The 27,424-nt window shown below is 47.1% G+C and overlaps 1 protein-coding gene across 5 annotated transcripts in view; it reads right to left on the bottom strand.

The window, feature by feature from the left end:
• Positions 1–27,424, bottom strand: part of LOC122373167 (ionotropic receptor 25a-like) — a 68,685-nt gene that overhangs the window by 5,456 nt on the left and 35,805 nt on the right. For 3 of the 5 annotated variants that reach the window (XR_006254989.1, XR_006254990.1, XR_006254991.1), the window contains exons 7-15: positions 23,854–24,035; positions 20,619–20,736; positions 19,214–19,444; positions 18,604–18,798; positions 18,056–18,255; positions 14,197–14,335; positions 4,878–4,992; positions 3,665–3,800; positions 1,778–1,977 (exon numbers count right to left, since the gene is read on the bottom strand). Coding sequence is in view for 2 of the 5 variants with exons in the window: in XM_043350994.1 (XP_043206929.1) it covers positions 418–550; positions 1,778–1,977; positions 3,665–3,800; positions 4,878–4,992; positions 14,197–14,335; positions 18,056–18,255; positions 18,604–18,798; positions 19,214–19,444; positions 20,619–20,736; positions 23,854–24,035 (1,649 nt within the window). In the remaining 3 variants the exon portion in view is untranslated. Of the gene's footprint in view, positions 1–417; positions 551–1,777; positions 1,978–3,664; positions 3,801–4,877; positions 4,993–14,196; positions 14,336–18,055; positions 18,256–18,603; positions 18,799–19,213; positions 19,445–20,618; positions 20,737–23,853; positions 24,036–27,424 lie in introns of all 5 variants that reach the window. The other 2 variants (XM_043350994.1, XM_043350993.1) reach the window with 1 other exon arrangement.

Here is a 27,424-nt window from a genome sequence, read left to right as displayed (position 1 = left end):
TCTCGTCGACTTATTAACACTGTCTTCGGTCTGTGGTAGGTCTATTCACATTCACTTTTCAGCTCAACGTTAGTTTCACAAGTTCTACACGAACAACAATCAACTGTAGTTGTCAACAAAAATCGATAGTAACGCTAATAGACACTACACTTTGCAGTAGTTGACGATCAATGTGCAGGGGATGCAAACATGCACAAATCCAGAAATAACAACCACTTCGAGCCTTCAATGCGTCCTGTGGGGCTCTTCAGGTGTCGTGTGCTCTGAACCGTCCCATTCAGGTTCCGTACATTCACCGGTGCTCGGTCGTCCTGTGAACCATCTCCTTTGATCACCAACATCTCAGGTCTGACGTTCCGTCCCGAGTTTCGCCTGCAGTCTGTGCCGCTCACTCTACCCCCCCCCCCCCCCACTCACGCCTCGTTGAAGATCTCCTTCAGGTGGGACCCCCGCTGCACGGCGATGGCGTACGGTTTGCGGGAGAACTCGTCACCAACCATCTGCAGGTCGCAGCTGGTCATCACTTGGTAGCCGATGTCGGTAGCGTCGCCTGTCCCGGGTGCGGGCGTTATGAGAGGTGCGATATTGTAGCAAAAGTGACTCGGTGCGAGCTCAATGGGACACGGCTTGGCCATTGTGAGTCTCCACCACGCAGAGTCCGGTTTCGTAATTACAGAGTAGGTGATTGTGCGACGCGATAGTGTTAACTAGATTAAGAAAAAAATTGATGTAGCCATTGCTGAAAGCCATCAAGGCACTACGGTGAACCAAGAGCCTCGCAGCTTAATAAGCCGAAAAAACACGCCTCACAGCACTTGGTGAAACGGTAACATGCGGTGAGCGCCGTGCCACTGAAGTCTCTGGAAGTGTGCTGCGTGCCACAAACATCCCCAAACACTCCGGCTTACGCCTCTGACAGTTGGTCCTTCAGAGGGGAGCCCTTCTGCACGGCCAGAGCGTACGGCTTGCGAGAGAACTGGTCACCGACGGAGATGAAGTCACACGAGGTCATGACCCGGTAGTCGACCTGGGTGGCCTCGCCTGGGATCGAGGTCAGCTCGGTGAACACTCAGTGGATCGAGTACAGTTCGGTAGATCTCGAAACCACTCATGCGTACAGGTAGTTACATTTCATTCAAAGTGCTGCTCTGATCTATGGGCCCAGTTTCGTTTGGGTTGATTTGGTACGTCGTCGTTCGTAAAATCCCAATCCGACGAATCACGGCTACCGATGCGGGCATTCTGAACACCGAACGACAGGACTGGTGTGTAAAACTGCTCCAGCGGGGAGCAGATATCAGGGCTGGTGCAATATCTGCATGGGAACGGACGGACCACAGTCGCGGTTGATGCCGCCACAGCTCCACATATGAGAGTCAATACCACACGGGTTGGATTGATGCACACGGATTGTGGGTGACGGGCGTGACCTTTGTACCGTCACGTGGGCAGAAGAGAAACAATCATCATCGACGAAACTGCTTATATTGCAGATAATGGCTGACAGGCATAGTTCATTTATCGTGCACGAACCATAACATTTATTAATAGAGCTGTTATGTGCTGTAGCACTAAAAAAAGTAAATTAAAATTTGGAAATGTGTTTAAACTTCACCAGACTTGCTTTGTTCACCTTTTATCTAACCCTACTGCCAGCGTGCATCGCTAGACCCTATTCCTTCCCTCTGCCTCTTTCTTTTTCTTGTTTTCTCTCTCTCTCTCTCCCTCTCCCTCTCTCTTTCTCTCTCTCTCTCTCCCTCCCTCCATTCCGCCTTACCGAGGTAGGCGAATCCTTCGCTGCTGGAGGGACTGGCCAGTACCCGCTCGACGGCCTCGTCGAAGGAGGTGGGCAGTCCGGCCTCCTGCATGGCCCCCCACATCTTGGTGTAGCGATCGCTGACCGGGTAGTCCCAGACGGCCAGCTTGGCCCGCTCCACCTCCGTCATGCTGTCGTTCAAAGACATGTCCTTCCAGATCCTGCAGGCGTGAGTGTGCGGGAGAGGGTCAGCACGTGATTGACCACTTCGTAATCGAACGGCGAGGAGTTTTTTAGATCCTATAGTGAATTGTTACGTGGTGCGATACAATCAAGATACAATGGCTGAGAGCAGTGTCTAAAAGGCAGCTACTGCTTGGGGCAGCGCGGCCTCTGGTATCTAGCCTGGGTACTTAGTAGAATATACCAATGATTCCGAGAGATATATTGAAATGCAGATACGAGGTCTCAAATCTAATTAGACATTCTAGCTACTGCAGGAAATTTATTGCGTGTCGTAGTACAGGGAATACACAATTTTCTGATCAGCAAAAGCTTCTTGCATGGCACGGTGATAGTAAGAAATGCGAGATAGGAACACATTTATTTGAAATATTTTCAATAAAACTTGCATGCATTGCTGATCAATCATTATCGGTGCCCAGTTTTTTTTTTTTTGAAAGGCGATGGTGTAGAACCGGAAAAAATTATTTCTGTGACTTGTGACGGTATGTTCCCAGAATCAATATCGCCGGCAGCTTGCCTGATTGAGTCACCTGACAGATCTTACCAGATGCGTTAAACGACACACTGCGCGGCACGGATTACGTAACCCGGCGTATGATCGCCAGTCGCACCACAGCGCAGCCAGCAGAGCTCTCGGTCGTGTTTATTTGACAGGAGCCGCTCTAACTAACCGGCGCCACTCGACGCTTCAGATCAATGCTAAATAACAGCGCGTCGGCTTTTCGGCACACCGCCGAACCGCATTACCATAATTGATCTTCTCAACTTGCCTATCAGCCGACCTGCTTTGCATCGGTGCGGTGTTTTCCCCAGTTAATCACAGCAGCGGTGCCTAGCAGGGGCGATGTCATTTTACAGCATTCACATCCTCTTCATAACCTGCCAAATCTAGAATAATGACTCGCACGCCTCCCCGCTGGGATAAAGCCAAGTTTTCGAGTCGGCCTCTTGGCAATCACTATGGTGTTGCAGCCTTTCACGGCCGCCAAAGGCAGAACAGCAGGCGTCAGCGAGGGCGTTTTTATGCGTCGCCGTATTGATTGCAGCGGGGATGATGGAAATAGAATAGACGAACGGACTGATCAGCTGTGCGATATAGGCGATGTGCCGGAATTTATGGCCAGCACTGACACTGGGATTTCAGTTCCAAGGTTAGGCAAATGAGTGTATCGGTTAGTATTGAACTCATTTGTTATCTACGACGGCTAATGCATATTTCATAAAATTTCTTGTGAGTATACCGTAAGTAAAGATTTGAGTGATAAAATAGTGTTTTGGAGTTTATTAACGTCTTCAATTCCATCGATGATGCAACAAAGTCATTTATATCTTTATTTTCTGCAGTCCTATAGCGATCTTCATATTTGTAAAGGAGTTGGTTGCGTTACAGGCGACCTATCTAACCACGGCTGACTATGTATAGTGGCTCTGCTTTCTGTCCGCTGACCGCTACTGAGAACAGAGAACATCACAGCTCTGATGGCCTCCTTTCCCGAGCCACAAGACTGTATCATTTTCGCCTGCGGCCGTGAGGCGACTCTGGAGTCCGAACCTCAGACACAACGCTTAGTGCGATGGCATATCCTAAAATAGCCAGCGCGCTAGACACCCACGGAACGTTACGTAAAGCTTCGCAGCCCACCACTAGCCCGGATTACTTACTCGTAAAACTTTTGCTCGATGTAGGCCATCCGCTTGAAGTAGTTCATGGTTGACGTGCCGTTCATGGGCGCATACTGCACCTTGTACTGCTTGGCCAGGCCCTCGAGTGACTCGATCGGGGAGTCAAGTCGAGACACTGCGGGAAGGGGGAGGGTCGTCAGTGCGAGTCCATTAGTGAAACTAGGGTGAAGAAAAGAAGGAGGGTCCAGGTGAGACACTGGGGTGAAAGGAGCTTTCATCCATGACATAGTGACAGGCGGTCGGGACACTGGGGAGTGGGGGTCACCAGTGAAAGTCCTTGGGGTAGACGCTGGAGAAGGAGAGAGGCCATCAGCGAGAGTCCCGTCACAATGCTGCAAGGAAGAAGGAGATCAGACGTTACGTCAGTGAGGCCCAGTGCCAAATCAAGAAAGGACATAAGATAGATATAAGTCACTAATGTTCCCATCGAAATGCTGGTTAAGATATAATTATCTTAGGAGTAATGGATTTTTACCTTTGAATTGAAAGCACGCACGCTCCGAAATATATAAAGTTAAATGATCAGGCGCAACCGACGCTCCGAATGTCGCCCTAATTGTGTTGAGAGCTTGGCGGCATCTCTAAAAGGTCAAACGCCCAACTTAGGGATTTTCGCCACTGCACTACAATCAGAAGCCATGAGATAGCATTTCCGTGCCACTGCTCGGCTTATTTCATCTCGCAACGCATTATATTGCTTTCCAACGCGACTGATCTGAAATGTCTTAATTACAGTATCTGATGATAAGATATTACCAATCAACGGATTACAGATGAGGTCGCGATTTGATTGATGGAGCCATCAAACTATACGCGCTCCCAAGCCAAATGAAATTTCGAGTCTCTCCATCAAGTTTGCCATAGCCCAACGCTTTACTAGGTCCCAGCTGTAGTCGTTCAGCGGTGAGCAATACCCACAATCGTTTTTAGGCACCGCTAACTAATATTTAGAGGGGTAGGTATTTACACGGTGTATTATAAAACAACGACAATGATTTGCATTCAGTTAATCCATTTATGAAAGACCTATGAACATAGATCATGGTTGTGATACGTCTTCCCTGATTTTGTGAATACATGTTATTAGATAGAATTTACTTTTGTCTTTTAGTCCTGCGCTTCAAATCCTTACTTTTAGGTGGGCTCTTTACTATCGTGGCACTTTCTTTTTCATGCATTCACTGCTGTTTACCTGTGAGGAAGGCGGCTAGGTTGGCGGTGTATGAAGCGATGATGATGAAGCCGAACAGCCACCAGGTAGCCGCTACCAGACGTCCGGACATGTTCTTGGGCGCTTCGCCACCACCCTGCGGGTCGGAAACAGCACTGACGTGTTAGCGACGTCAGTGGGGGACAGATGGTGACGTCAACGGAGGACACACCAGTGGGTACTGGGTAGCAAAGTCACTCCTTTGTCATCTACCCAGAGCACAAAAGGAAGCTACAACACCTCCACAAATTTGATGGAGCAGCACAGACGATTGACGAAAGACTGCGGAAGGAAATTGGCAAGGGGATAAGAGGGAGAGGGAGAGGGAGAGGGAGAGACAGAGACAGAAAGGGAGAAGGGGGATAGGAGAGAGGGAAAGGAAGAGGGAGAGGGAGAGGGAGAGACAGAAAGGGAGAAAGGGAGGGATAGGAGAGAGGAAAAGGAAGAGGGAGAGGGAGAGGGAGAGGGAGAGGGAGAGGGAGAGGGAGAGGGAGAGGGAGAGGGAGAGGGAGAGGGAGAGGGAGAGGGAGAGGTAGAGGGAGAGGGAGAGGAAGAGGGAGGGTGAGAGGAGAGAGGAGAGGAAAAGGAAAGAAAGAAATTCCTAGCCGCATGCGGCGAGCAGAGGCTGAGGTTTTTTTAATTCCGATATCATGTTTAACATTTCCACAACACCGTTACCAATTATGACGGTGACGTTGCCACGCCGGATCGCTCTTTAACACAAAACGACGGCTGCTGGACTTCTTGATAGCAGAATGCTCTGGAACTCACTTGATTGAATTCATTACATAGTTTCACAAAAGCGCAAGGCTCAGCGAGAAGGTTGAGTTGAGTCTATGGCATCACTTCATTACAGTTAAATTTTCCATTTCCGTGAGGAAGCGGGTGATTCATCTGCAGGCTCAGTCATTTATAAAACCTGATTTTACCGACTTTTAATGGCGCTCAAAATCAAAGAAATGAAAAAAAAAAACATGCGACATGAGATTATAGCATGTTTGCAGCCTAAAACCACCATGAATTGCCAGGCTATAAGTGTCGGCTCTGGATTGCAAAAAAATGCGCTTTTTTGTGGGGGGGGGGGGGGGTAGAAGCGTGTCGACTGGTCACGTGGACGTTGCGCCTGGAGCGTGCAAGGGGCTGGGAAGGCAAAAATAAGCTTAGTTAGAAACGCACCGGACACATCAACTGGCTTTAGATGAACAGTCATAGGAGGACGTGAATCGGCACAATATATGCGGTCAAACCGGAGAGGACAGAACGAAAAGAGCGTCGAATGATCAGCAGGATATCAATCGGAAGTTAGGGAGAAGTCGTTAAGGCACCGATTAATCAGAGATAGGTGGATAGAATACGGCGGTCTGGGCACTTTTCTCATGTTAGTCGCTCCCAGCGCAAGCTCTCTTTCATCTCCCTTCTTTCATCTCCCCTCCCTGTTATCGTTCTTTCCTCTCATTCGCCGGATGTGTCCAGTATCGCCACGTTAAAAGCCCATCCGGCAGGCACTGGGGCTCGGCTGCGCTCCCGTCCCTCCCCCTCTCCGCAGGACGTCTCAGATAATGTCCTCGAGCCACGCACAATGCGCGCATGAGTTCCCTAGATCTCCGACCGGCCGTGATCACGCACATATCGCTCCCGTCCTCGGCTCTCCACCGCCGCTCTCGACGGTCCGACCCCCCATGAACCCCCCCCCCCCGTCGTCCGTCGCTATCGGCGATCTGGTGTTGTCTGCGAGATCGGCCTGCTCGGCTGGACACGGTGCACTCGGGCGCTCACTCCAAGACCAAATGAGCCGAGACGGCAGGCGCGCTGCTTTTTCGAGTGTGCAACATCGTATGCGGGTATTTGGCGCATACGATCGGTGTTCGGAAGCTCGGGGTCCATTGAAGATGCTGCTATGTTTAAATAATAACATGTGATAAATATCTTATTTATAGCATACCATAATTGCTCTCATTCGATAAATATGGTAACCAAATCCGATTTGGTAGCGTGAAAAACGCCGTTGATTGTCACTCGTGCTGGAAACAAATGTAACTACTGGGCGTTCAGCCAATGAGATACGTTATTTCATTTTTTTCTTTTGCCGTCGGGTAAACACTCCGCTCTCTAGAATGGCAGATAAATGCCATCGTTTAGCGATGCTTTGGGTTCCCACCGTCCTCGACTGGGTACTTGTCACCTGATCGTTTGTGCCGTCGAAAGACCTCTAATAATGCTAGCTTACCAGCTGCATGCAGGTATATGCCCGTCACATATAGTCATATATTGTAATACAATATTCAACACGAGTGTATGTTCCATGTCCAAGTCAGGTATTTACTACATACATGCAGCCTACAGGCCACTGGAGAATGAGAATAATTGAGACGAGAGAAACTGCACTATCAGTCCTACCAGTCACAAAAGCCGAGCGTTACGCCATCTCTTCAGAGAATTTCGGGCTCTGAATCGCCACCGAGGTCCGCTTATCCTGGCACGTTCCATTGGGGTATATCCTTTAGTCCGGCACCGACCATCAACCCACCATGGCCTGACGATTGGTGATTATTTCATAGTGGTCTGCTGCCGAATGATAACCGACCTCAGGCCGGTGAGCTTCTGTGAAATGGCAACGGCACTCAGCAGCACGCCGGGCAGGATGAATAATTCCAGCACCTCGACCTCTTCTAGGAGAGCGCTGTCGGCCTGTGCTCCAATGACAATCACATAAATATCACTCAGGCTGACTGCTGGTCATGGGTTAGCAGCCGGCAGTGGCTGGTCATCTGCGGAACTCCTCCACAGGTTGCGCTGTAAAGGAGCCATGCTGCGACCCCCGGACCTGTGCCGTGTCTGCTCAGGGCGCTGTCCTCCCCGCCCATGTTCGGCCCGGCCCGCCCAGTAGCTGACATGGCCCGACACGCTGCTGCCGCCCGCGGCTCGCATCTCCCTGATTAGGGGTGGCCACGACGGTGGGCGGGTGCTGACAGGGCAGCCAGGCGCTGATGAATTGACGCTAAAACGGAGTGGGGCGGGGAGAGCAGCCCCTGTTCTACAAGGGTCACCGATGTCGCCACGAGGCCCAGGTCGGGTTCTGCGCCAGACGGTTTTCACCTAATGCCTCGCGGTGTCGAGCGGTTGTCGACAGCGAGTGACCGGCCGAACCCCGCAGACTAGCGGTATACCGTTACCGGGGGTGTAGTGGCGCTTTGTCTGATTAGCCGCTATGTGTCGCCGCACCGGTGCCCGCCCCATGTAAGCGACGCCAGCTATTAGTGGGGGCGGGAGACCACAGAGGTCAGCACTCAGGCCGAGTGAGAGATGGGCGCGGGGAAGGGGTCGTTGAGGGGGACGGGAGACAGAGACAGAGACAGAGACAGATACAGACAGAGACACACAGAGACAGAGACAAGGACAGACAGAGACATGAGACAACGACAGACAGAGCCAGAGAGCCAGAGAGCCAGAGAGACAGAGACAGAGACGAAGAAGGAGAGTCGGAGACAGAGGCAGGGACGGACGGAGACGGAGACAGAGACGGAAACGGAGACGAGGGAGGGAGACGGATTTACATGGCAGGGCTGAGGTAGCCACCGGCTGTGGTTGTGGCTGACGCAGGATGACGCATTGCTTCACTTTGCTAAAACCATGACTCACAAAGGGGTTCATTAGGATACGCATAGTTAGGATGGCGGAGCTATGTTAGCATGGCTACTTTATGGTTGGAGGAGTGCTTGCATACGCAAGAGAACCGGAGCTCGAATCTTATTATGATAATGGTGTGGATAGACCATGCGTGTTTGTAATAGCCAGCGGCCTATTGACGAAGAATCAAAAAGCATAATAAACAGGTGAACCTAAAACTAACATTTGCTGCACAGTAACTGCAATCAAGTCAAACAGCTATCAACCAGGCCTATTACTAGACCAAGCGCAACTTTTCTCAACATTCACTTTGTGTAATAACCAGTACCTTAGTCCGTGCGTTACCAGCTCGCTTTAGGAACGGCGAAGAATGCGTGGGCATTGGGCGTGGGCACTAGCCTCATGCTTGGCCTATGGTTGTCAACACAGCCTTTTCAGTTACGTAACGTTCTGGGGATCCACGTTTGGCTCACAGTTGAACATTAACCCGCGCCCCGTTGGGCTCTGCCGAGCAACGCGCCCGGCTGGGGGGCCATTTTGGCCCCCCCTAAGATCTCGAGAACCACGCAACATAGCGACAAGCGGTAAACGGCGTTGGATAGCCCCAACGAGGAACTACCTTGTGACCCAATGTTATTGACCTAGGTCAAACCGATGACGTCACAGGTCAGGTCAAAGGTCCAATTTTCACCGTTTACAGGCACTTCAAGAAATGCGTTGTAAAATCGAGTAAAATGCATGTCATTGAAAATCATCGATGGGGAAATGTTCTTCAAACACATATTTTGCTATTTGAGCTCACTGATACCAGGTCAGGTCACAGAGGTCAGGTCACGGGGGGGTCACAATATGAAAGTGTCGTGTGATACATGTTTTATGGTCCATTTTACATGACAAATGCGATTATATGGGTTAGGCAGCCTTTGGGGCCAGCTTAGATCACGTTTTGGTTAAGGTCAGGTCAAGGTCAGGTCAAGGTCAGGTCAAATTAGGTCAAATTTCAAAGTTAATATTTTTGCATAAAGTGGGTATCGAATCGATGCAGCTCGTCACGGGGAGTTCAATGGTGGTCTTTGTTTTGCCGTACGTGGTCTAGAATTGCTAAAAATTGAGATCAAAAATTTGACGTCATCATTTTTGAACAGTTTTTTCGCTATAACTTGGCCAAAAAACGAGATATCGATCTGAAATTTGGTATGTATATAGAAGAGCGCTGAGAATATCACATATATTCCGGTTTTTCCGAAATTCGGAAAATTTTGGATTTTTTCAAAGTTTTTCTAAAAAAATCAATTTTTTGATTTTTTTTTGTCAAAAACCAAAAATTTTGAAAATCCGAGATGGCAGTTTTGTAGCGCCGCTTTTTGTCTACTAGACCATATAAAGAACTTTGAAATTGCTTGATAACTGTAGATTTGGTGAGCGTTTCAAGATTGCATGTTTTTTGCTCATTTCTGCTCGAACATGACCTCAGTTTGACCTCAATAACTCCTGACCTAAGGTGACCTAAGACTTGAAATTTGGTGTGAAGGTGTCAAATTGATGCCCGGAAAGGTACTGAAAATTTGGCGGCGTTGCGCGCCGCCGTTTTCTTGCTATTCAGGAAAAACCACAGGGGGGGGCCAAAATGGCCCCCCCCCCAACGGGGCGAGGGTTAAGACGGGTGGAGTCAAGGTACTTGACGTTCATATAGAATCGATGCTTTTCATGAATGAAAATAAGCAATTTGTGTCGATGTGGCAAAAGGGCATAAATGTTTTTGAGTGACAAGAGTTGACTTCTGAAAATGCCTTCTCACATCTCAAATCAGTCGCATCTCAGTCATGCGTTTGCTCAAACACGTCTTATTCTTATTAATTCTTCAATATCAGTTATTTTTTATGTTTAAGTCATTCTTATCCATCCGCTCTTTAACAAAAATATTTGACCTTACAGCAGCCATCCGCATGAAATGCATACGCATACGCATGAAATCAAATAGATATTTTCGATAACCTCAAATATCACTGCATCTGCTACCCAAAGAGTAAAAAGCTGCTAGAGAAAGCCATCTGCTCAGTGTAACAATGTCACGTTATGTTCTACGTGAAATCATCTGCAAACCGCCCTAGCTGCCCCCAAGAGCTATCCTCTGACGTCATGAACGTGTGAGCCAATCAGCATGATGAATTTGGACTGTAAATGTGCCCGGGGCACCGGGGCAGCAGCTGCGGCGGCCCGAGGAGCCAAACAGGCCCCCGAGGTGCCATTCAGGGGCGGACAACTGAATGGAGCACCGACAATGGTACACCGTACGGCACTCGGCAATGCGACCAAGCATGACAGAGTGAGGTTTAGCAACAACATCCGGGGTAAAAAAATAACGCCGCTTTGAGCATTGCTTATTCCCGGCAATAATCCGATGATCACATAAAGCTGCGAGTCTGGGAAAATAAAATATTTGAAATGGTTATATAGGGGATGTTTGGCTGTGATGTTCCATTTCGGAATTCGCCAACAAATGGCGGCTGAGACGCTCGTATCGGAGGCGCCCGTATTTGGGCCGAGCGCAGTGGGGCGGCCTGAGAGGCGGCGCGCTCGCATCGGGGCGGTGTCGGCCCGCGTGATCCTGTTACCCTTCTCTATCGTCCTGACGAGCTCAAATCAGCGCCGCTAAAAGTTTCCGAGAGAAGTCGAGCCGAAAATTAGTCCAAGTGGCTGATCGTTGGCGCTAAGGAGGCGCGGGCCGAGTGGAAACACGCCAACAAATTGCCGACGGCGACGACTCGGTAATCAGAGCTGAGCCCCAACGAGAGGAGAGGGATGGGAGAACTGGCACTAGACGAGGATCGTCGGCGTCCTAACTCAAACGACAAGCAAGCTAGATAGCAAACACGACAAAGAAACACGCATTAGGGAGCAGTTTTCCTCTTAAATTGGACGGCAATGATTGTTTGATTTCTATGTATCGAACTTTGCCAGTCTAATTTTGGTAAAACAATGCCAACCATATTGGGTATGAGCTATATACACAGCTCTGAGTCTGGACTGTGCATGGACACTCATAAAAAATCTCCAGTGGCTTAATCACTCTCTCACTGGGCTTCAGATAACGGGCAGCTATAATACACTGCGTGCACCACAGCTCTCCATGTAATATTTGATGTCTGCAAGCTCAGCATCCCTTAGGCACCTTTCCCTACAGATATGTGATAGTTGAACATCCTCACCTCCCTGTAGACATTCTTGTGATTGCGTAGTTATCCACGGTCATCTTTAACTACAGAACAGGAATGCACCAGCCATTGCTATTTACTGTAACCCCGCAGCTCTTCACTGCTGGGGTGTATCAAGTACCCACGCTCCCGTCGAGCACCTATACCCGACCACGGCGGTGGCGGAGTCATCATTAGCGCTGGCCAGCGCGGCTCCGCGGTGTCCGCACCGTCGACGGACGCCACGGTAGGCGGCAATCTATCGCGGCAGCAGCGACAGCCCGCCGTATTTACATAGGCAAACACAATAGAGGCCCTCGCATGCTTCACGCACAATGAGGCCCAGTGAAAACAGACAGCGCCGCGCCGCTGTGGGCCGCATACCGCCGACGACCCGCGACGGGGCGTAATGACGTGGTGACTGTGGTGGGCTTCATCGATACCATTGGTACTGAGAACCGTGTCAATGCAAACAACGAGTTAGCTGGTTGGTGTACTTATGTCACCGATCAAAAGTTGACAAGTTTTTCTTTTTACATAAAATATTTTCGTTTTTGTATTTTTAGTTAATATTTATGAAAGCTTGTTATGACAGTGTACAAGTTCGATAGATAATGCAGGCCTTGGAGCATCAATCTATCTATAAGAAACCTTTACGAAGCACCCCGTCCTGTGACTGCTTTCAGTTGCAAATAATTGCTAGGTAAATTACATTACTGTCCAGTGTCCAAGCTGTTCAGTCCATACAAATTGTATTCTGGTGATAGTTGATTGTTCTGTTGCTGATCATGAAATGTTATTTGCGATCTCACTTTAATGATCTACGATAACTACACGTTGTAAAAGTGAAGCATCGATTAAGGCTGAACCAAACAGTCAAAGATCGAGTCTTTCAAATTCAACTTGAATTTAATATTCTTTGGTGCTCACTCATGCTAGATGCACTCATGCATGTGTGACATTGATTGTAAAAATGTGGACAAAAATGTAAGGCACAAAATAGCGAATTATGTTCCTTTTTCGACGCTGTCTGAGCATATAAATTTCAGTTGACATTCCTCACACCACTCCCTAACGATATTGATGACGCTTATCAGCTGCTACATATTGTTTATTGATGCATTTTATAACGCCTTCAGAACAATTATACCAAACATGCTTTGTTAGACTTCCTCAGCATCTTAATAATGCGAGATAGCTGATAACTCTTAACGGAATGAATGCTGGCTCATCTTGAACCTAGGCAAAGCGTCGCATATTTTCCAGTGTAACTAAATATATTTTCTTCAAAGAAATCAGTAAAAGCAGAACTTTGTATAATTACGCCTGTACCTTTTACACTCACTCGGAGCGAATAGAACATTTTTTTTCGGAAGTGAGCCTTGATGCGGCAGACTTTGATGTCATTGAGCTGAAGTTTATTTGAAAGCCTGCTCCATCGTAAAAGACGTCTATTCAGTCAACCCACGATGAAATGGCAAACACGGGCTTCGGAGGCAGCCATATCCTGTGATATGTTTTTTTTTCGGGTAAGCACGCGAAAAATATTCTAAAGTCATGCTGCTGAAAGCTATGCCGCCTTTAATATCTTCCAATGTAGCTTACGCAAGTTTGCACAGTCTTGACTCACAAAGAAAGGAGCAGAGAGACAAAATTGGTCCACATGAATACTATGCTTCAAAGTCATACATCGAACAAATACCAAGCAAACTTAGCATTTTTATATTTCCTTAATTAATAATTTCCAACAACAATTTCAAATATATTTTCGGGCTGACACTTTCAGTGTTCCAATAAAATGTCCATGGCCGAAAATATATTTTTGACTTTTCAATAAATGAGCAAAAGGTTATTATTCACGCTTATAACATCCATCATAAGACATAACAATGTTCAAAAAACGTAACATCTAATGACATTTCCTTATTTGATGAGTTGTCAAGCAAGCTGTAAATACAAGTCAATTAGATGTATATTTTTATCTTTCCAGTAGAGTTTTATTTGCCATTGGGTCTACAGTGCTGGAATATTTCTGTCTCGCACTCCTCGGAGATGCAACGATAAGAACTTGTTACCTTTGCATTCCTCTGAGATGCAAGGATAAAGTGTCGAGGGTTCATAGCCAACAATCAAGCGTTGAAGTGAAGATGCGTGATCGCCGGACCATTTGTTGATGGTTGTGATGAAATCTTTTTCATAGATACAAAAACACGTTTCAATAAAAATGTTTTAATTGATTATGAATGAACCTCTACATAAAAAGATATGGGATTGATCATGATTCATGGCTCACTCGTGGAAGATCAGGTGTCTTTCCCTCGCGTGTTACAGGAAAAACACGCTCCTTCGTCGCTCAGTTTTCCAGTAACCCACTTGGAAAACATGTCTTTATCTTCCACTCGGAGCCATGAATAATCCTCTATATCTTTCCTTTCATTTTTTCAGCTAGAGGTCTGTAAAAGCCGAGTCACGTGACCTACCTGCGGTGTCAGTGATGTCATGCAGAACCAGAGGCTTTCCTTGATACTGAACTCGCGCTTTTCGTCATCCTCCTGGTACTTTTCGCGGTTGTTCTGGTAGCTATACGGACTGAACCGGTCGAACAGCGACAGAAGAATGCTGCAACGGAACACACGAGTTACAACAGGCAGAAGGCAAAGCCTGTGGGATGATTAGACCAGTAGTGTCGATCATGCATCCAAAACAAAGACCACAGATATTTATAGCATGATGAAACTGAATAATAAAAAAAATAAAGCTTATACTTATTTGCAAAACTTAGCATGTCTGAATAAGGGAAGCCTTTTTGATATACTAATTTTGACAGCTATTTGATACTTTTGGGGCAAGAACATTTGGGGCTGACAGTTTATAAGAGTGACACCGAGGGACGCTGTCCAGCCAGACCCTCCTGCCTCTCATCCTGCCTCGCAGTCGCCCTCCCCAATTCCTGCTCCCCCGTCCCTCATCCCCCCTCCGGACAGAACGGCTCCGCCCCATTGGATACAGGTTACGCTCCAGTGTGTAAGCTGCCAGAGACGGTCACCACAACAGTCAGAGACATCTATTGGTGTTGCACTGAAGTGACTGAGGTGGTGGTGGCTCTGGTTACGTCTTCATTCCTAGAAACTTTGCTCAAAAAACAAGTCTCTGATAGTTGTAGGTATCTACTCTGTACCAATGAAAAATGGGACACCGCACGATAGGACCGCGGCCGGAATTAGCGCGACATTGGTGGATTTGGCGACCATTCCCAAATTGAGTTAAACTGTGTCACGTAGTTCAGAAATGTCCATGGACCACGAATCTGCAAATATTTTTCGTCCATAGTGTACAGCGTCCGCGCCACATCAGCCCAAACACAAAGTTTTGTGCCAAGCATCGTAGACCCGTTTTCGTACGGAGAAAAATAGTAGCTAATGTAGGCAAAAAATGTGTATATTAGACGGCTTTATCAATATTTTCGACGTCTAGCCTGATAATTTAGACCATGGGCTACACGATGGAAGAAAAAACTCATAGCGGAATATATAAATACGCTTCAAATGTTAAGTTTTTTTTGGTGCTTTTAAAATTGTGAGTTAATTTTACTGTTATAGATATTCTGGAATGCCGATATAAAAAGTCCCGCTAGGTCCCGCTGTTCTTTTATCAATATGGTGTTTACCAATCAATTGCCTTTCAGAAAATGTATAATTTAGCTGCGTCAGCCTGCGGCAGCGAAAATGAGGGGCATTTTTTTACTCCAGGTCGCCGCGGCCGGGAGCCGCGAGTAACAGAGCCTCAGGAATCGAACAAGGTTGCCAACTACCAACTATATTAAAGTTTTGTCCGGACATATCCGTACCTTCTATCGGAGTTTCTGATACACTTTTCTGACCCGTAATTAATTTGTTATATAGTCATGTAGGCCATCAGATTCCCATCTTCACGGTTTTGGTGGCTACATTATTTGCTTATCGGAATTTCCGGTGCCGTCATGACCTGGCCTGACAGGTGCTGCCGTCTTATCACGTGACCGAGCCGAGTCGAGGTCAGGGCAGGTCAACCGATTAATTAATCAATTAATTAATGAATTAATTAATGATTAATTAATTAAATTAATCAGAAATTGCTTAGAAAGTACTCCGACTACCATTTTTAGGATTCTACCATCCTTTTCATGTGAAAAGCGGGCACGAAATACGAAAAAAGTACCGATGTCGCGCTAATTTTCGGTCCGGTCCCATTGTGCACCGTAACAAAATTTGATCGAACATGTTTGAAGAACGCCAAGATTACGCTTCAGATCACGAAAAATGTTCACTTCATGCATACGAAGTTGTCTCTGAGAATGCAATAGCCTGTCTTTCCCCTACGTGCTTTGCAAAAAAAGAAAACAATAACATTATTTTCCAACAGTCAGCGAGAGAAATACTGCAGTATTTAACCACTGCACTGGCCAAGGCCATATTTTATAGGCTCGCCAATCAGTACGAGATCTGGCTGCCGTTTACCCTTTTTTCTTCTTCTTGGCACCGGAGCCTCATCGCTCAGGCGGCCACAGAGCGGCAAGGAATGGGGCATTGAACGCAGGCCGTCAGGACCTGCCCCAATCGGGCCGGTTCGATTAGGGGAACGATCGGCCGGAACGCCGGCCCCCCGGCAGACGGGGCACCATCAGTTGTACAGCCTGCCGGGGTCACTATCAGTGCCGCGACACCATTAGTGACGGAAGGAGAGCAGAGCTCATTGCTGTGGCACGGCGGCGCCGGTAGAGCGCGGCCCGCCGGGTAGTTTGTACAACTGTCAATAGGTGGCAGCACAGGTAGACGCCTGAAACTATACTGCGCCGCAACGCAAGGAGCGCGCAGCTGCCATGGCCAGCAGCAGTTAGTTTTCAGACGCGTCACTAGGTAGCAGCACAAGTGGGCGCCTGAATCTATACTGCACCGCAATGCAACAAGGGAAACTGCAAGTAGCTATCACCGGTTAGCTTATAGACCACGTTTCCATGGGCACCACTGATCCGGATCAGTAAAAATGGATTAGCTAATCCAGTATAGTTAGACACTATACGAAAATGAAAATAAGGGATTAACTGGTTATGTAAGCCTAATCCACTTTGAGTTATATCCTGTAACGAAGAGTTCGAGAAATATAATGCGATTTAAATTTGCTGATCCGGATCAGTGATGCCCATGGAAACGGGGTCATAGACGCGTCGTTAGGTGGCAGTAGAGGTAGGCGTCTAAATTTATACTGCACCGCAATACAACGAAAAGGAGACAGGCTGTGAACAGCGATTATCAAGGGTGCTACCTAATCGTTGCGCAGCAGTTGCGCGGTTGAAAGTGAGAAAGGTTGGAGTAAATATGGCTTTGTGACTCTCTCTCTCTCTCTCTCTCTCTCTCTCTCTCTCTCTCTCTCTCTCTCTCTCTCTCTCTCTCTCTCTCTCTCTCTCTCTCTCTCTCTCTCTCTCACCGTTCCGTGCTTCTATCCTCAGGATGCTGAAATCCTTCTCCCCCACGCCGCAACCCCCTCCGGGCTGGACAGGTAACTTTATCTCATGCGGGCTGCTCCCTTGGAGCGGCACTGCTGCTCCCGAGGGAGCGCACCCCGTAGCCGGGTACAGTGAGTACCTAGGGGCTGGCCGGCCTGTCTTTCGGGACGGGCTCAGCCCCGGTGACTCACTAGGGTGCCTGCTCAGACCAATGTCTCCCCCTAATTCCTATCATCCTTCCGGCTCTGAAATGGTCTCGTCAGACCGAAAGGGCCTAACCCCCCCAAAAAAAACAATATCTCTCTCTCTCTCTCTCTCTCTCTCTCTCTCTCTCTCTCTCTCTCTCTCTCTCTCTCTCTCTCTCTCTCTCTCTCTCTCTCTCTCTCTCTCTCTCTCTCTCTCTCTCTCTCTCTCTCTCTCTCCCTTTTTCGCGACCTAGAAGGCTAACTAGAACTAGTTTTACGTGTCACCAAAGTGATCTGCGAATACATAATTGTAATTTGTAAGCTGATATCGTTTTTATCTACACAATACACATCGCATTTAATCTACAAATACCAATGTTACTACTGCACTGACGCGAACATCGTCCAACATTCAAAGCACATAAGATACGTTACGGTCGACATAGTTAATGCATTCCTAAAACTAAGCATTCCCGACTTATACAGTCTGATCACGTGCCAATCTGCTATGCATTTTTCGCCAACTGCAGTCCATTCATTGAAGTTGCCATTTCATGCCGGCAGTTTCTGGAAATTGAACTATAAACCTTGAGCGGACTAGCGCAATGCATATTAACATAGCCCTGCTCTGTTGCCATGGAGGATCGCTACCAGTTGGTATTTGATAGTTACCTCGTCACGAAGTAGGCCCCCAGGATGCAGCCCCAGACGTCAGTCTCCAGAACGGTCAGGAATTTGAAGAGGGCCGGCACCACCTTGGGCTTCTTCATCAGTATGGTGATGCCGACCAGGTCGTAGTAGGGGATGGTGAAGTCGACGACGTTCTCTCGCTCCGCCATCACGGACAGAGCCGAGAGGGCGATGTCGGCTTTCTGTAAACGGATGTAAGGGGGGACGGTGTCAGGAGGCAGTGAAGATATGCTACATTTTCTAGAGTATTGGCATATTTGTAAACATATACACGTAAGTGAGATCTTAGTCGTATAACTGCATTCACGATAGCACTTGAAGATCATTATTAATTTACCGACACTATTGATGAAAACATGCTGAATCATACTTCATAAATCGGCAAATACTATTTTTCGCATATTACATACAGAACACACCACGAATCAAGCAGGAGCATAACATTTACATAACATATCAACATAACAAACATATCAGGCATACCGTCTATCAATATTTCGCACATTACCCGCAGAAGCATTGCCACTCACCTTGTCGACGAGTTCCCGAATCATGCCGTTCCACTCGTTGTCCTCATTCATGACGCCGTAGGTGCCGTCCTTCACCTCGTAAATGTCGTACTCGAAGTTCAGGATCTTCTGAATGTCGTGCAACAGCTCAATGCAATAGCCGTCAAACACGATGTTACCGTTCTCGTCCATTTTCTTGATAATGAATGGCGGTTGCTGGGGAAAGACGTATGCTGTTCGTTATTGCAAACCTCAAGCCACATTCTATTGAGCATGGATTATTTTAGCTCTTAGTCATTCCAAGCATAGAAATATGCATGTCTGCCTTTATGAGTATTATGTAGGCTGAAAGTACAATACAAACTAAGTACGGCTCTCGCAAGATTAAGCGGTAGGTTTTGCACTTTAACATTTCCGGTTATATCTCAGAAACTAAACGATCTTCGATGAAGCCATTTTACACGATCATGGCCGGCTTGTGAACCAACAAGTCGATCGCATCTTCAACACTTAAAAGCTTAAGACGACGAAGAGTTAGCCTGAAGTACACTAAATTTTCTAGGTGCAAAACCTATCGCTAAAACCCACGAGACCCAATACAAACTAAGTGCAGAATCGCTGCGTCCCTCACCTCTAACGTGACGATCCTGTAGACGGTGACGGCCTTGAACCTGTTGAAGGCCTCCTGATCGAGCTCGGTGAATTCTCCCACGGGGCTGCCGACCTGGTAGAGGCCGACCGGGTCTCGCGAGTTGACCCGGCTCGACAGAATCTGCGTCCGGTACAGCCTCATCGTGAACTCCATGTGCGAGAGGCCGTTAGAGGAGAGCGCCAGCCCGCCGTATGTGTCCATGCCGCTCAGCTGAAAAATGAGAGGAGGCGGGTATGTGCTGGAGATTGCTAAATTGTTACGAGCGAGCGAGCGCAGCGAGCGAAGTGAGTCTTTTCAATATAACGGAAAAATCTCAGTATGAGCGGCCCGGCCCGGCCCGGCCCGGCCTGTAACGCTTTTGAGAGGCTTATATCTCAGCAACCGCTGGACCGATTGGCCTGCGGTCTTTTTTGTTGGGTAGCCCCATCCCTTCTACCCCGTAATTGATTACTTTTGATACATCTCAGTGACCGTCGTGGCACGTGCCACGTGAAAAGTCAAGGGTGTTCAAGCTGTTCTGCAAAAGTAGTAATTTTGAGAGGCTCATATCTCAGCAGCCGCTTGGGCGATTGACTTGCGGTAATTTTTGTAGGGTAGCAGCATCCCTTCTACCCAAAATAGGATACTATCGATGCATGTGGGTCACCCCCAGTGCACGTGCAAAATACAACAATAAGAGGTGCCAAATTTGTTCCCATTTCAGTAACTCGGTAATTACTGGGGCGATTTCGCTGAAACTTGGCATACAGGTAGGCACCCACCAGGCAATGCATTCCCATGTGTTGCGGTTAGGGTGCTACTGCACGTGCGCACGTGCAGGGGGCGTTTCCAGATCTCGAGAACGGCTGGGCCGATTGCGCTCAAATTTGGTACACGGTTGGGGACCAGTTAGTAGGGTGCCGTGCAAAAGTCATTTTGGACCCCGTTTGCACGTGCGCACGTGCAGAATGCCGCTTCCAGATCTCAGGAACGGCTGGGCCGATTGCGTTCAAATTTGGCACACCGCTAGCGACCGGTTAGAAGGGTGCTTTGCGCAAGCCCGTTGGAAGCACCCTCTCGCCCTTCCGCACGTACAGGGCTCACTATCTCGCTCGTTCGTTCTTCGCCCAAAAGGCGTTTTACTGGTGTTAAGCATGTCAAGCTGCTTTGCGAAAAAGCTGTTTGTAACGACACATATCGTAGCCTTTTTTAATAGTAGAGCCTGTTTTTAGAAATAGCATCAAGCCTTTGCAATTTTTCTTGAAAATTGTTTTTAAGAGACTACGATTTAAACAAACTTCTTACTTTTCCCCACCGACACACACCTTCATGAACTGATGAAATGCCATCACCCATAATCCAGCCCTTTCTTTATCCCACGCTCCCATCTCCACCCCGCTCGTACCGCCTTCATGGCGCTCATGAGGTCGAGGCCGGTGCGGTTGGTCCTCTGGCCGGCCTGGTACGCCTCGCACGTCAGCACAGAGTAGTCGGCCGGAAACTGACCGTCGTCCATCATATTCCTGCCGGACACGTGACCACAAATCAGACGGCACCAGGTTTGTCACGAGCGAGAGCGCTGCTCGGAAGTGTCAGTGCATGAATTTATCGACTTCTGCACTCGGTTTATTTTTGTCAAGGTTATCGAACATTGACCACTATAATAATACGAAATGATGCCAATTTCGATGAATACTTTTACTGTGATGAGTTTTCCTGCTTGGTAAAGCTCTGTTTGGTCCCCAAATATGGGTATCTTACTTATAATGATCATAACGACTTGGATGTATGTTGCCTTAGGTCCAAAGTTGTGTCTGTAGCTGCAAGCCGCAAGCCGTGGGAGTGTCAAAGCCTTCATTAAAGGGAGATAATGACCTTTTTCCACAAAATCTGAGTTAGGACCATTTTCTGACAAAACACAACAAGTTATAATGTAAATTAAAACCATTTTGCTCAATTCGGTACCTTGCCGCAAATATCTCAACTTGAAGTCACGTTAGCGGGGAGCGCTGAAAGTGACCGTTGAATAAGTACTTACATCACTTTTTGGTACTTGCATGTAATTTTGTAAAATGAGCGTATTCCTTACATTTGACCTTCATCACATCTAGTTAGTTAATGGTCGTCTATAGTGCCTTCAAAAGATATTCATGGTTTGGGGGTGGTTTATGTCTAAATTTACGCAACTATTTTTCCTGTTCATCATCTGACGCCATATGCTGCTATTTTAGTAGCAACGACTCAATTTTGAATCGGTCCCGCCGACTGCACAATAAAAGAAGATAGATACAACACTTTTGCGGCATCACTGAAAAACTTATGCAGTACTGTTATCAAAATTCTCATAACATCGTTCGACAAACCTGAAGTCTTTTTGAAATAAATATGCTTGTATTTTTCGCTTCAGGCTCTGACGCCAAAATAATGAATTTCGTAGTCGCAATCGCAAGATTTGGCTGCGTTTCTGGCGCATGCCGTTCATTTGTGCCGCATGCCGCATGCCGAAACAAAGAAGAGTAGGCACTATGTACCCCCGAATTAGAATCTAATTAATTCTAAACGGAATTAACTCTAATTCAAATTAGAATCCTTACAACCAAGCAACGACAAGGCGATAACATAAACAAAAACCCAAGCGTCGCTGTTTGAAACAAAAGCGCCATATACTGCGACTTTTTTTATAGAGAAGGACAACGGCAACGCATTTCGGTGGGTGTTACAAGTACTGCAAGTACTGCTTCTTTTTTGCAAAAATAAAAACTTTTTCACATACGAAAATGTGCTAGGAAATTTTCATATTTTATAGAAACTACAGTAGAAATAGTATAGATGTCGAGTAATTTTTATTTAAGAAAAAAGAAAGCTCATTATCTCCCTTTAATAGTTCCATGAAAAATATTGCATTGTGAGCATTCAAAACCGTAGTTTTGAATGCTCACAATGATAGTAGTTTTGAATGGCATGATGCGCTCAGCGCTCTGATAATCTGAGAATTGAGATGCACAAGAGTCGAGCACATTTATGACTGGCTCATCCACAAGGCCAACAGCTGTGTATCCTTTATACAAAGGTCCTACCATTAGCTTCGGACGATCCCAAAATGCATAAAACCGAGTGTTGAGTTCTAAGTGGGAGTGACCTGGGACTGCTATACAATATCGGACGCCAGTGACGCCATCTATGCCAACGGAGGTCCCTGCCAGCGTCGGTGGCTGGCTCTGAACGGTAGTGTACCGGTAGGTGTCGCTACCTGTACCCGAGAGGACACAAGAGTGGTTACGGTGGCGGTGGCTGACGTCTAGTGCCGGTAGGCTGTGCCGCAATACACAGAAGACAGGCGGGATAGTATTCAGTGTGCCGGCTGCTGAGCGACCGATAGCATCGCAGTTTCATGACGCATTGAAGTGCAGTGTGCTATCGTGTTATCGTAAATCCAGGAGTATTTGTATTTGTGCTTGTTTGGCAGACCGTCAACAAGAAACTGACTCGTTGAAAGCCGTGTGATAATGAATACGGCAGGCACACAGCCGCTCAAATACTGAATGCTCTCATACAAGCTCACAACTTCCACGAGAGGCGTAAACGCACAATAGACCCTTAAACTAAAAAGGACCATGACATTAAAAGGAAGGAGACTGTGGACTGTGGCCACAAAAAATGACTTCTGCATTCACTCCTCCCCACCAAAAAAGGCGCAACTACCTCATAAAACTTCACCCATGACAGTACAAAGAGAGAAATGATCTATGTACAGGGTGATTTTTTTTAACTGTTAAAAAGTAAACGTTAATGGTGGTCCCTAAATCGAAAAATCTTGTGCAAAAAAGCAATGCACGTGATAGATAAATCTGGGACATTTTGTATGGTGTCATGATTTGTCCCTTTTAACCGAAGGCCTCGGCCCCAATGGAGCCTGAAAATGTCACACCAATCGGGCACGCATGGTCCACCGCCGTTCAGTAAGGAACGACACAAAACGATGATTTTGAAGCATTGAGGCAGTTCGAAGCATACGATCATTAAGGAGATACCTCAGAAAGACGTTAAATAAAGCACGAACAAGCTTGTAGTCATAAATAACCTTCAAACGGTCCATCTGGCGTATTTCCAGCCTCTGAAGAATCAGTCTTCAGGGAGAAACAAAAACAGCGAATCAGACACCACCAGGGCCGCCAGTAGCAAAATCCTCGACCTGCCCTTTCTAGACTTCTAGTTTTTGGACCCAGGTATGGCAGATATAACAAGAAAACATTGGAAATATCTGGCAGAGCTGAAAATGGGTGATAGGAGCCTTTTCAGTCCGCCCAATGAGCATGGGAGTCCATGGTGCTGTTCAACACGCGCTCAGGCGGGCTGATTCGTGTCGGTGAGAGAGGGGGTAACTTCAAGCACACGTAAAATACACGATGGTCGTTCCTTTACATCGTGTCTGCATGAAATCAAAATGTCCCAGAATGCTCGTCATGCTGGTACATAATTTTACAATATATATTTGCATTTTAACCCCACTAAACCTCTTAACTTTTTAACAAGTAAAAAAAATCACCCTGTATGTTGACAATTTTCCGTTCGACAAATATCACGTATGAAATACTTACGTGGCTGCGAATTACAGTGACAACACCATCGCCCGTACTCACGAGATGGCTTTAACGGCCTTGACGGTGAGGTCAAAGTAGAAGGCAGCGTCGATGCGTGGCGTGGCCGTCAGGCCCTGGTTGGTCTTCAGAGCCTCGATCTTCTGCTGGGTGGCGTCAGAGGGGTCCGGAGCGATGTGGATCACTGTGGCATTCGTACATGCGCAGGAAACCGGTTCCGTGCCCTGGAAACGACACAGACGGAACGAAAAGTTACAATGGGCATTGTGCTTTAGTAATTGAGTGTCGGAGTAAGGGCAATATTCTATATGGCCGTCTATAAAATATTTTACATATCTTCCTTGGCTGTCTATAGGGCAGACAGCCAAAAAATGTGTAGTGACTGAAGTGCACAATTGCACAATGACAGCGAAGAAATGTCGGTTAAGAAATAACTTTAACTATATAAAGCACATACCACACAACATTTTGCCGTGCTTGAGCATTTGACACGCCGCCATGACGTCTCATCTAAGCTAAACCAATTTCACAACAATTGCACACAACATTTACAACGTTGTAATTAACCCTCGCCCGCACATGCCATTTTCCCATCCTAGAACGCACATGGGGGGGTGGTTGCCACCCCCCCCCGCGCCATTTCGTTTCTGTTGGAGATAGAGCTTAGCAGTAAAGACCAAAAAGATTCTTTGGGAAGAGACGAATCCAATGATACCCAGTTTTACCTTCTCAGGTCAGTCATTGACCTTCCAGGTCAGGTCAAACTAAAAAATGTTGCTGTTTTGGGTCACCGTTGGATATCAAGTGCGCTGCTTATCAAATACCGATGACGATGCTGTTTTCTGGTGCTAAGCCAGCTAGAACCTCTTTGTCACACTATCCGACCAGAATTTTGCTGCTGAGGTCATTTCAGGTCAAGTTAGGTCAAGGTCAATTATATGTGTTTGTATGTCTGTGTGTGTCTGTGTGTATACTTATGTGTGCACCGATTGTTTTTGGGTCCATATCACATGAAATCATGATCTGAGAAGCTTTTACCAAAAATGCAGTCAAAAAACTTCACAAAAAGTAAATTCAGCTTGCCTAAAACGCAATTATCTTAGATGACCTAGGTTGACCTTGACCCTGACCTTGACCCCTGTACATCGTCGAACAATATGTTCCATGATAGGTGGGAGGTAAGACTGGCAAAAAAGGCCGAAATCAGGGTGTCAAAAGCTCACAAGGCCCATGGCAAACGCAAGATGTTGAGAATTGGCCATTTGGGTCATGACATGACCTGAAAAACAAGGTCATATCTCCGAAACCAAAAATCACAGAAACTTGAAATTTTCAGTGAACATCAAGAAAGGATAGACGAGCAGCTATACGAAAAATGAGCCTTCTAGCTCTAAAAATGTTGAGTGCAGAGCAGAAAGACTGCCTGGGGGGGTGGCAACCACCCCCCCCCCCCATGTGCGGGCGAGGGTTAATGCGTTTTACCGCAATTCAAGCCATGCTGTGGCGCTAACTGGTGCTTCTTTTTCTATATTAGCAATGCACTTTTTTCTCTTTCTAGCATGGCTATTATGTGTCTTCTTAAACATTTGTTGGGCTACATGCTTGTATGGCTGCAACCTGATAAAATGTCAAAAACGGAAAACATTATGTCACTTACATGACAGTTATATGTGTATATTTTTATCTTCAAACATAACACTGAGCTTTTGTTACAAAAATGACAGTTGATTTCCTTGATGCGTGAACTTATGCATGAGCCCGTCGCTTATGACATTACAGACGCATAATATACCTAATTAATAGCCGACTCAAAACGGAGGTCAAAGGATGTACGAGGCTAGCTATTCATAAGCAACGTTCCGTCAACTGCTGCATCACACGCGTGACGTTATGCCATCGTCCGTCCACCTTGTCTCGCGCCATGGGGCCCAAACTGTGCTGCAATAGGTACACCGTCCTGCAAGTTTGCCGAAAGCAGTAACAAACGCACCATCACGGAGACGGCCATACTCGTATAAGTAGTGACATGAGGGTAGAGGAAGATCACCGTTCCATGCTTCTATCCTCAGGATACGGAAATCCTTCTCCTCCACGCCGCAACCCCCCTCCGGGCTGGACAGGCAACTTTATCTCATGCGGGCTGCTCCCTGGAGCGGCACCGCTGCTCCCGAGGGAGCGCACCCCGTAGCCGGGTGCAGTGAGTGCCTTGGGGCTGGGTGGCCTGTCCTCTGGACGGGTTCAGCCCCGGTGACTCACTAGAGTGCCTGCCCAGACCAATGTCTCCCCCTACATTCTATCATCCTCCCGGCTCTGAAATGGTCTCATTGGACCGAAAGGGCCTAACCCAACAAAACAAAACTAGAGGAAGATGGGGTAAGACTAAGTTTGGAGGCCCATGTCTTGCTACCGTGCGCTCGAACCTCATATTGTTTATAGCCTGCTGAAAATTGATTCCATCCTCTTTTGATATGTGCAGAGGCTGGATTTTAAATAAAAAACCAAGTTGTGGGTAAAACTAAAAATCATCGAGAAGAAAAACACGGGGTTAGACGATGTCCATCAAGCAGTCCATATTCAGTAGAAATCCAGCCCGAATTTAGCCCAGATGCGGGACACTTCAGATCGAGCTGAAACTCGCACACAGTATAGGTCGTGACATACACAATCCACAGCCCGAGCCATTCGGTGGCACTCCCAGCCGTTTGACCTACAGAGGTCAGCAAAGGTCACGTGTCCCAAATCTGCACGGCAGAATGCAGATTGTGGCCCACCCAGGAGAAACGGAGCGCCGAAAACGACACCAAATGACTCTCCAACACCTAATCTTACTTTCCTTCTAGCAATTTGATCGCTCGAGGTCACGTGATGATCTCGAGGTTAGGATGCGGTTGAGGATGACCTATATTGTGGTCAAGCGTGATTCTAACATTGTTCTTTACAGCTAGACGCAAATACAACTTAACCCTCGCCCATGTAGGGGGGGGGGGTTGGTGCAAAAACGCGCCTTAATGAAATCAGTCTTATGCCACTCATTAGATCAGTGCGACGAAAAACAACATTTTTATCAAAAGTTCAAAATCCGTGAGTCCTAGCCCCATGAGCCCAAGGTTGCCATTGGTGCAAAGGAAAACCAAGGTAGTTGGAGCATTGTATATCATGAGCTAGCAGTAGTAGTTCAGCCGGGAAGGGTGGTGGTCCGTCTTACCCCACCTCCCCCTACGTTTGTAAATGCAGGTGTGTGCAGTTGCAGTTTATTGTAGTTTTAGTTGGATAGTTGTAGCCGCAGTGCATCTAGCCGGCAAGGATTCAATGATGAGTGAGCGGAAAAATCGTCAACAATCGCCCACATATAAATAACATAAATATTTTAGTAAAACGATTAACGGGACTTTTTCGCGAGCAAATATTGACTTGAGTTCAGAATAACACCTTGCAATGCGAGACACTTATGTAATTAAAATATAAAATAATAATAGCTCAACGCGGTAAAACTGACGAAAGTCGATTGTGTTTACCGGACACGTCAATACCACACCGTCAATATTTGAACCGCTTCGCGGCGGACCGATTGCACTGCACGCGTGCGAGCCGTTAACGAGCGGTTCGGCGCACC

This window comes from Amphibalanus amphitrite, unplaced genomic scaffold, assembly GCF_019059575.1.
Source record: "Amphibalanus amphitrite isolate SeventyFive unplaced genomic scaffold, NRLGWU_Aamphi_draft 001453F_arrow, whole genome shotgun sequence".
Lineage (NCBI taxonomy): Eukaryota > Metazoa > Arthropoda > Thecostraca > Balanomorpha > Balanidae > Amphibalanus > Amphibalanus amphitrite.
This window is presented reverse-complemented; position numbering and strand designations above follow the sequence as displayed.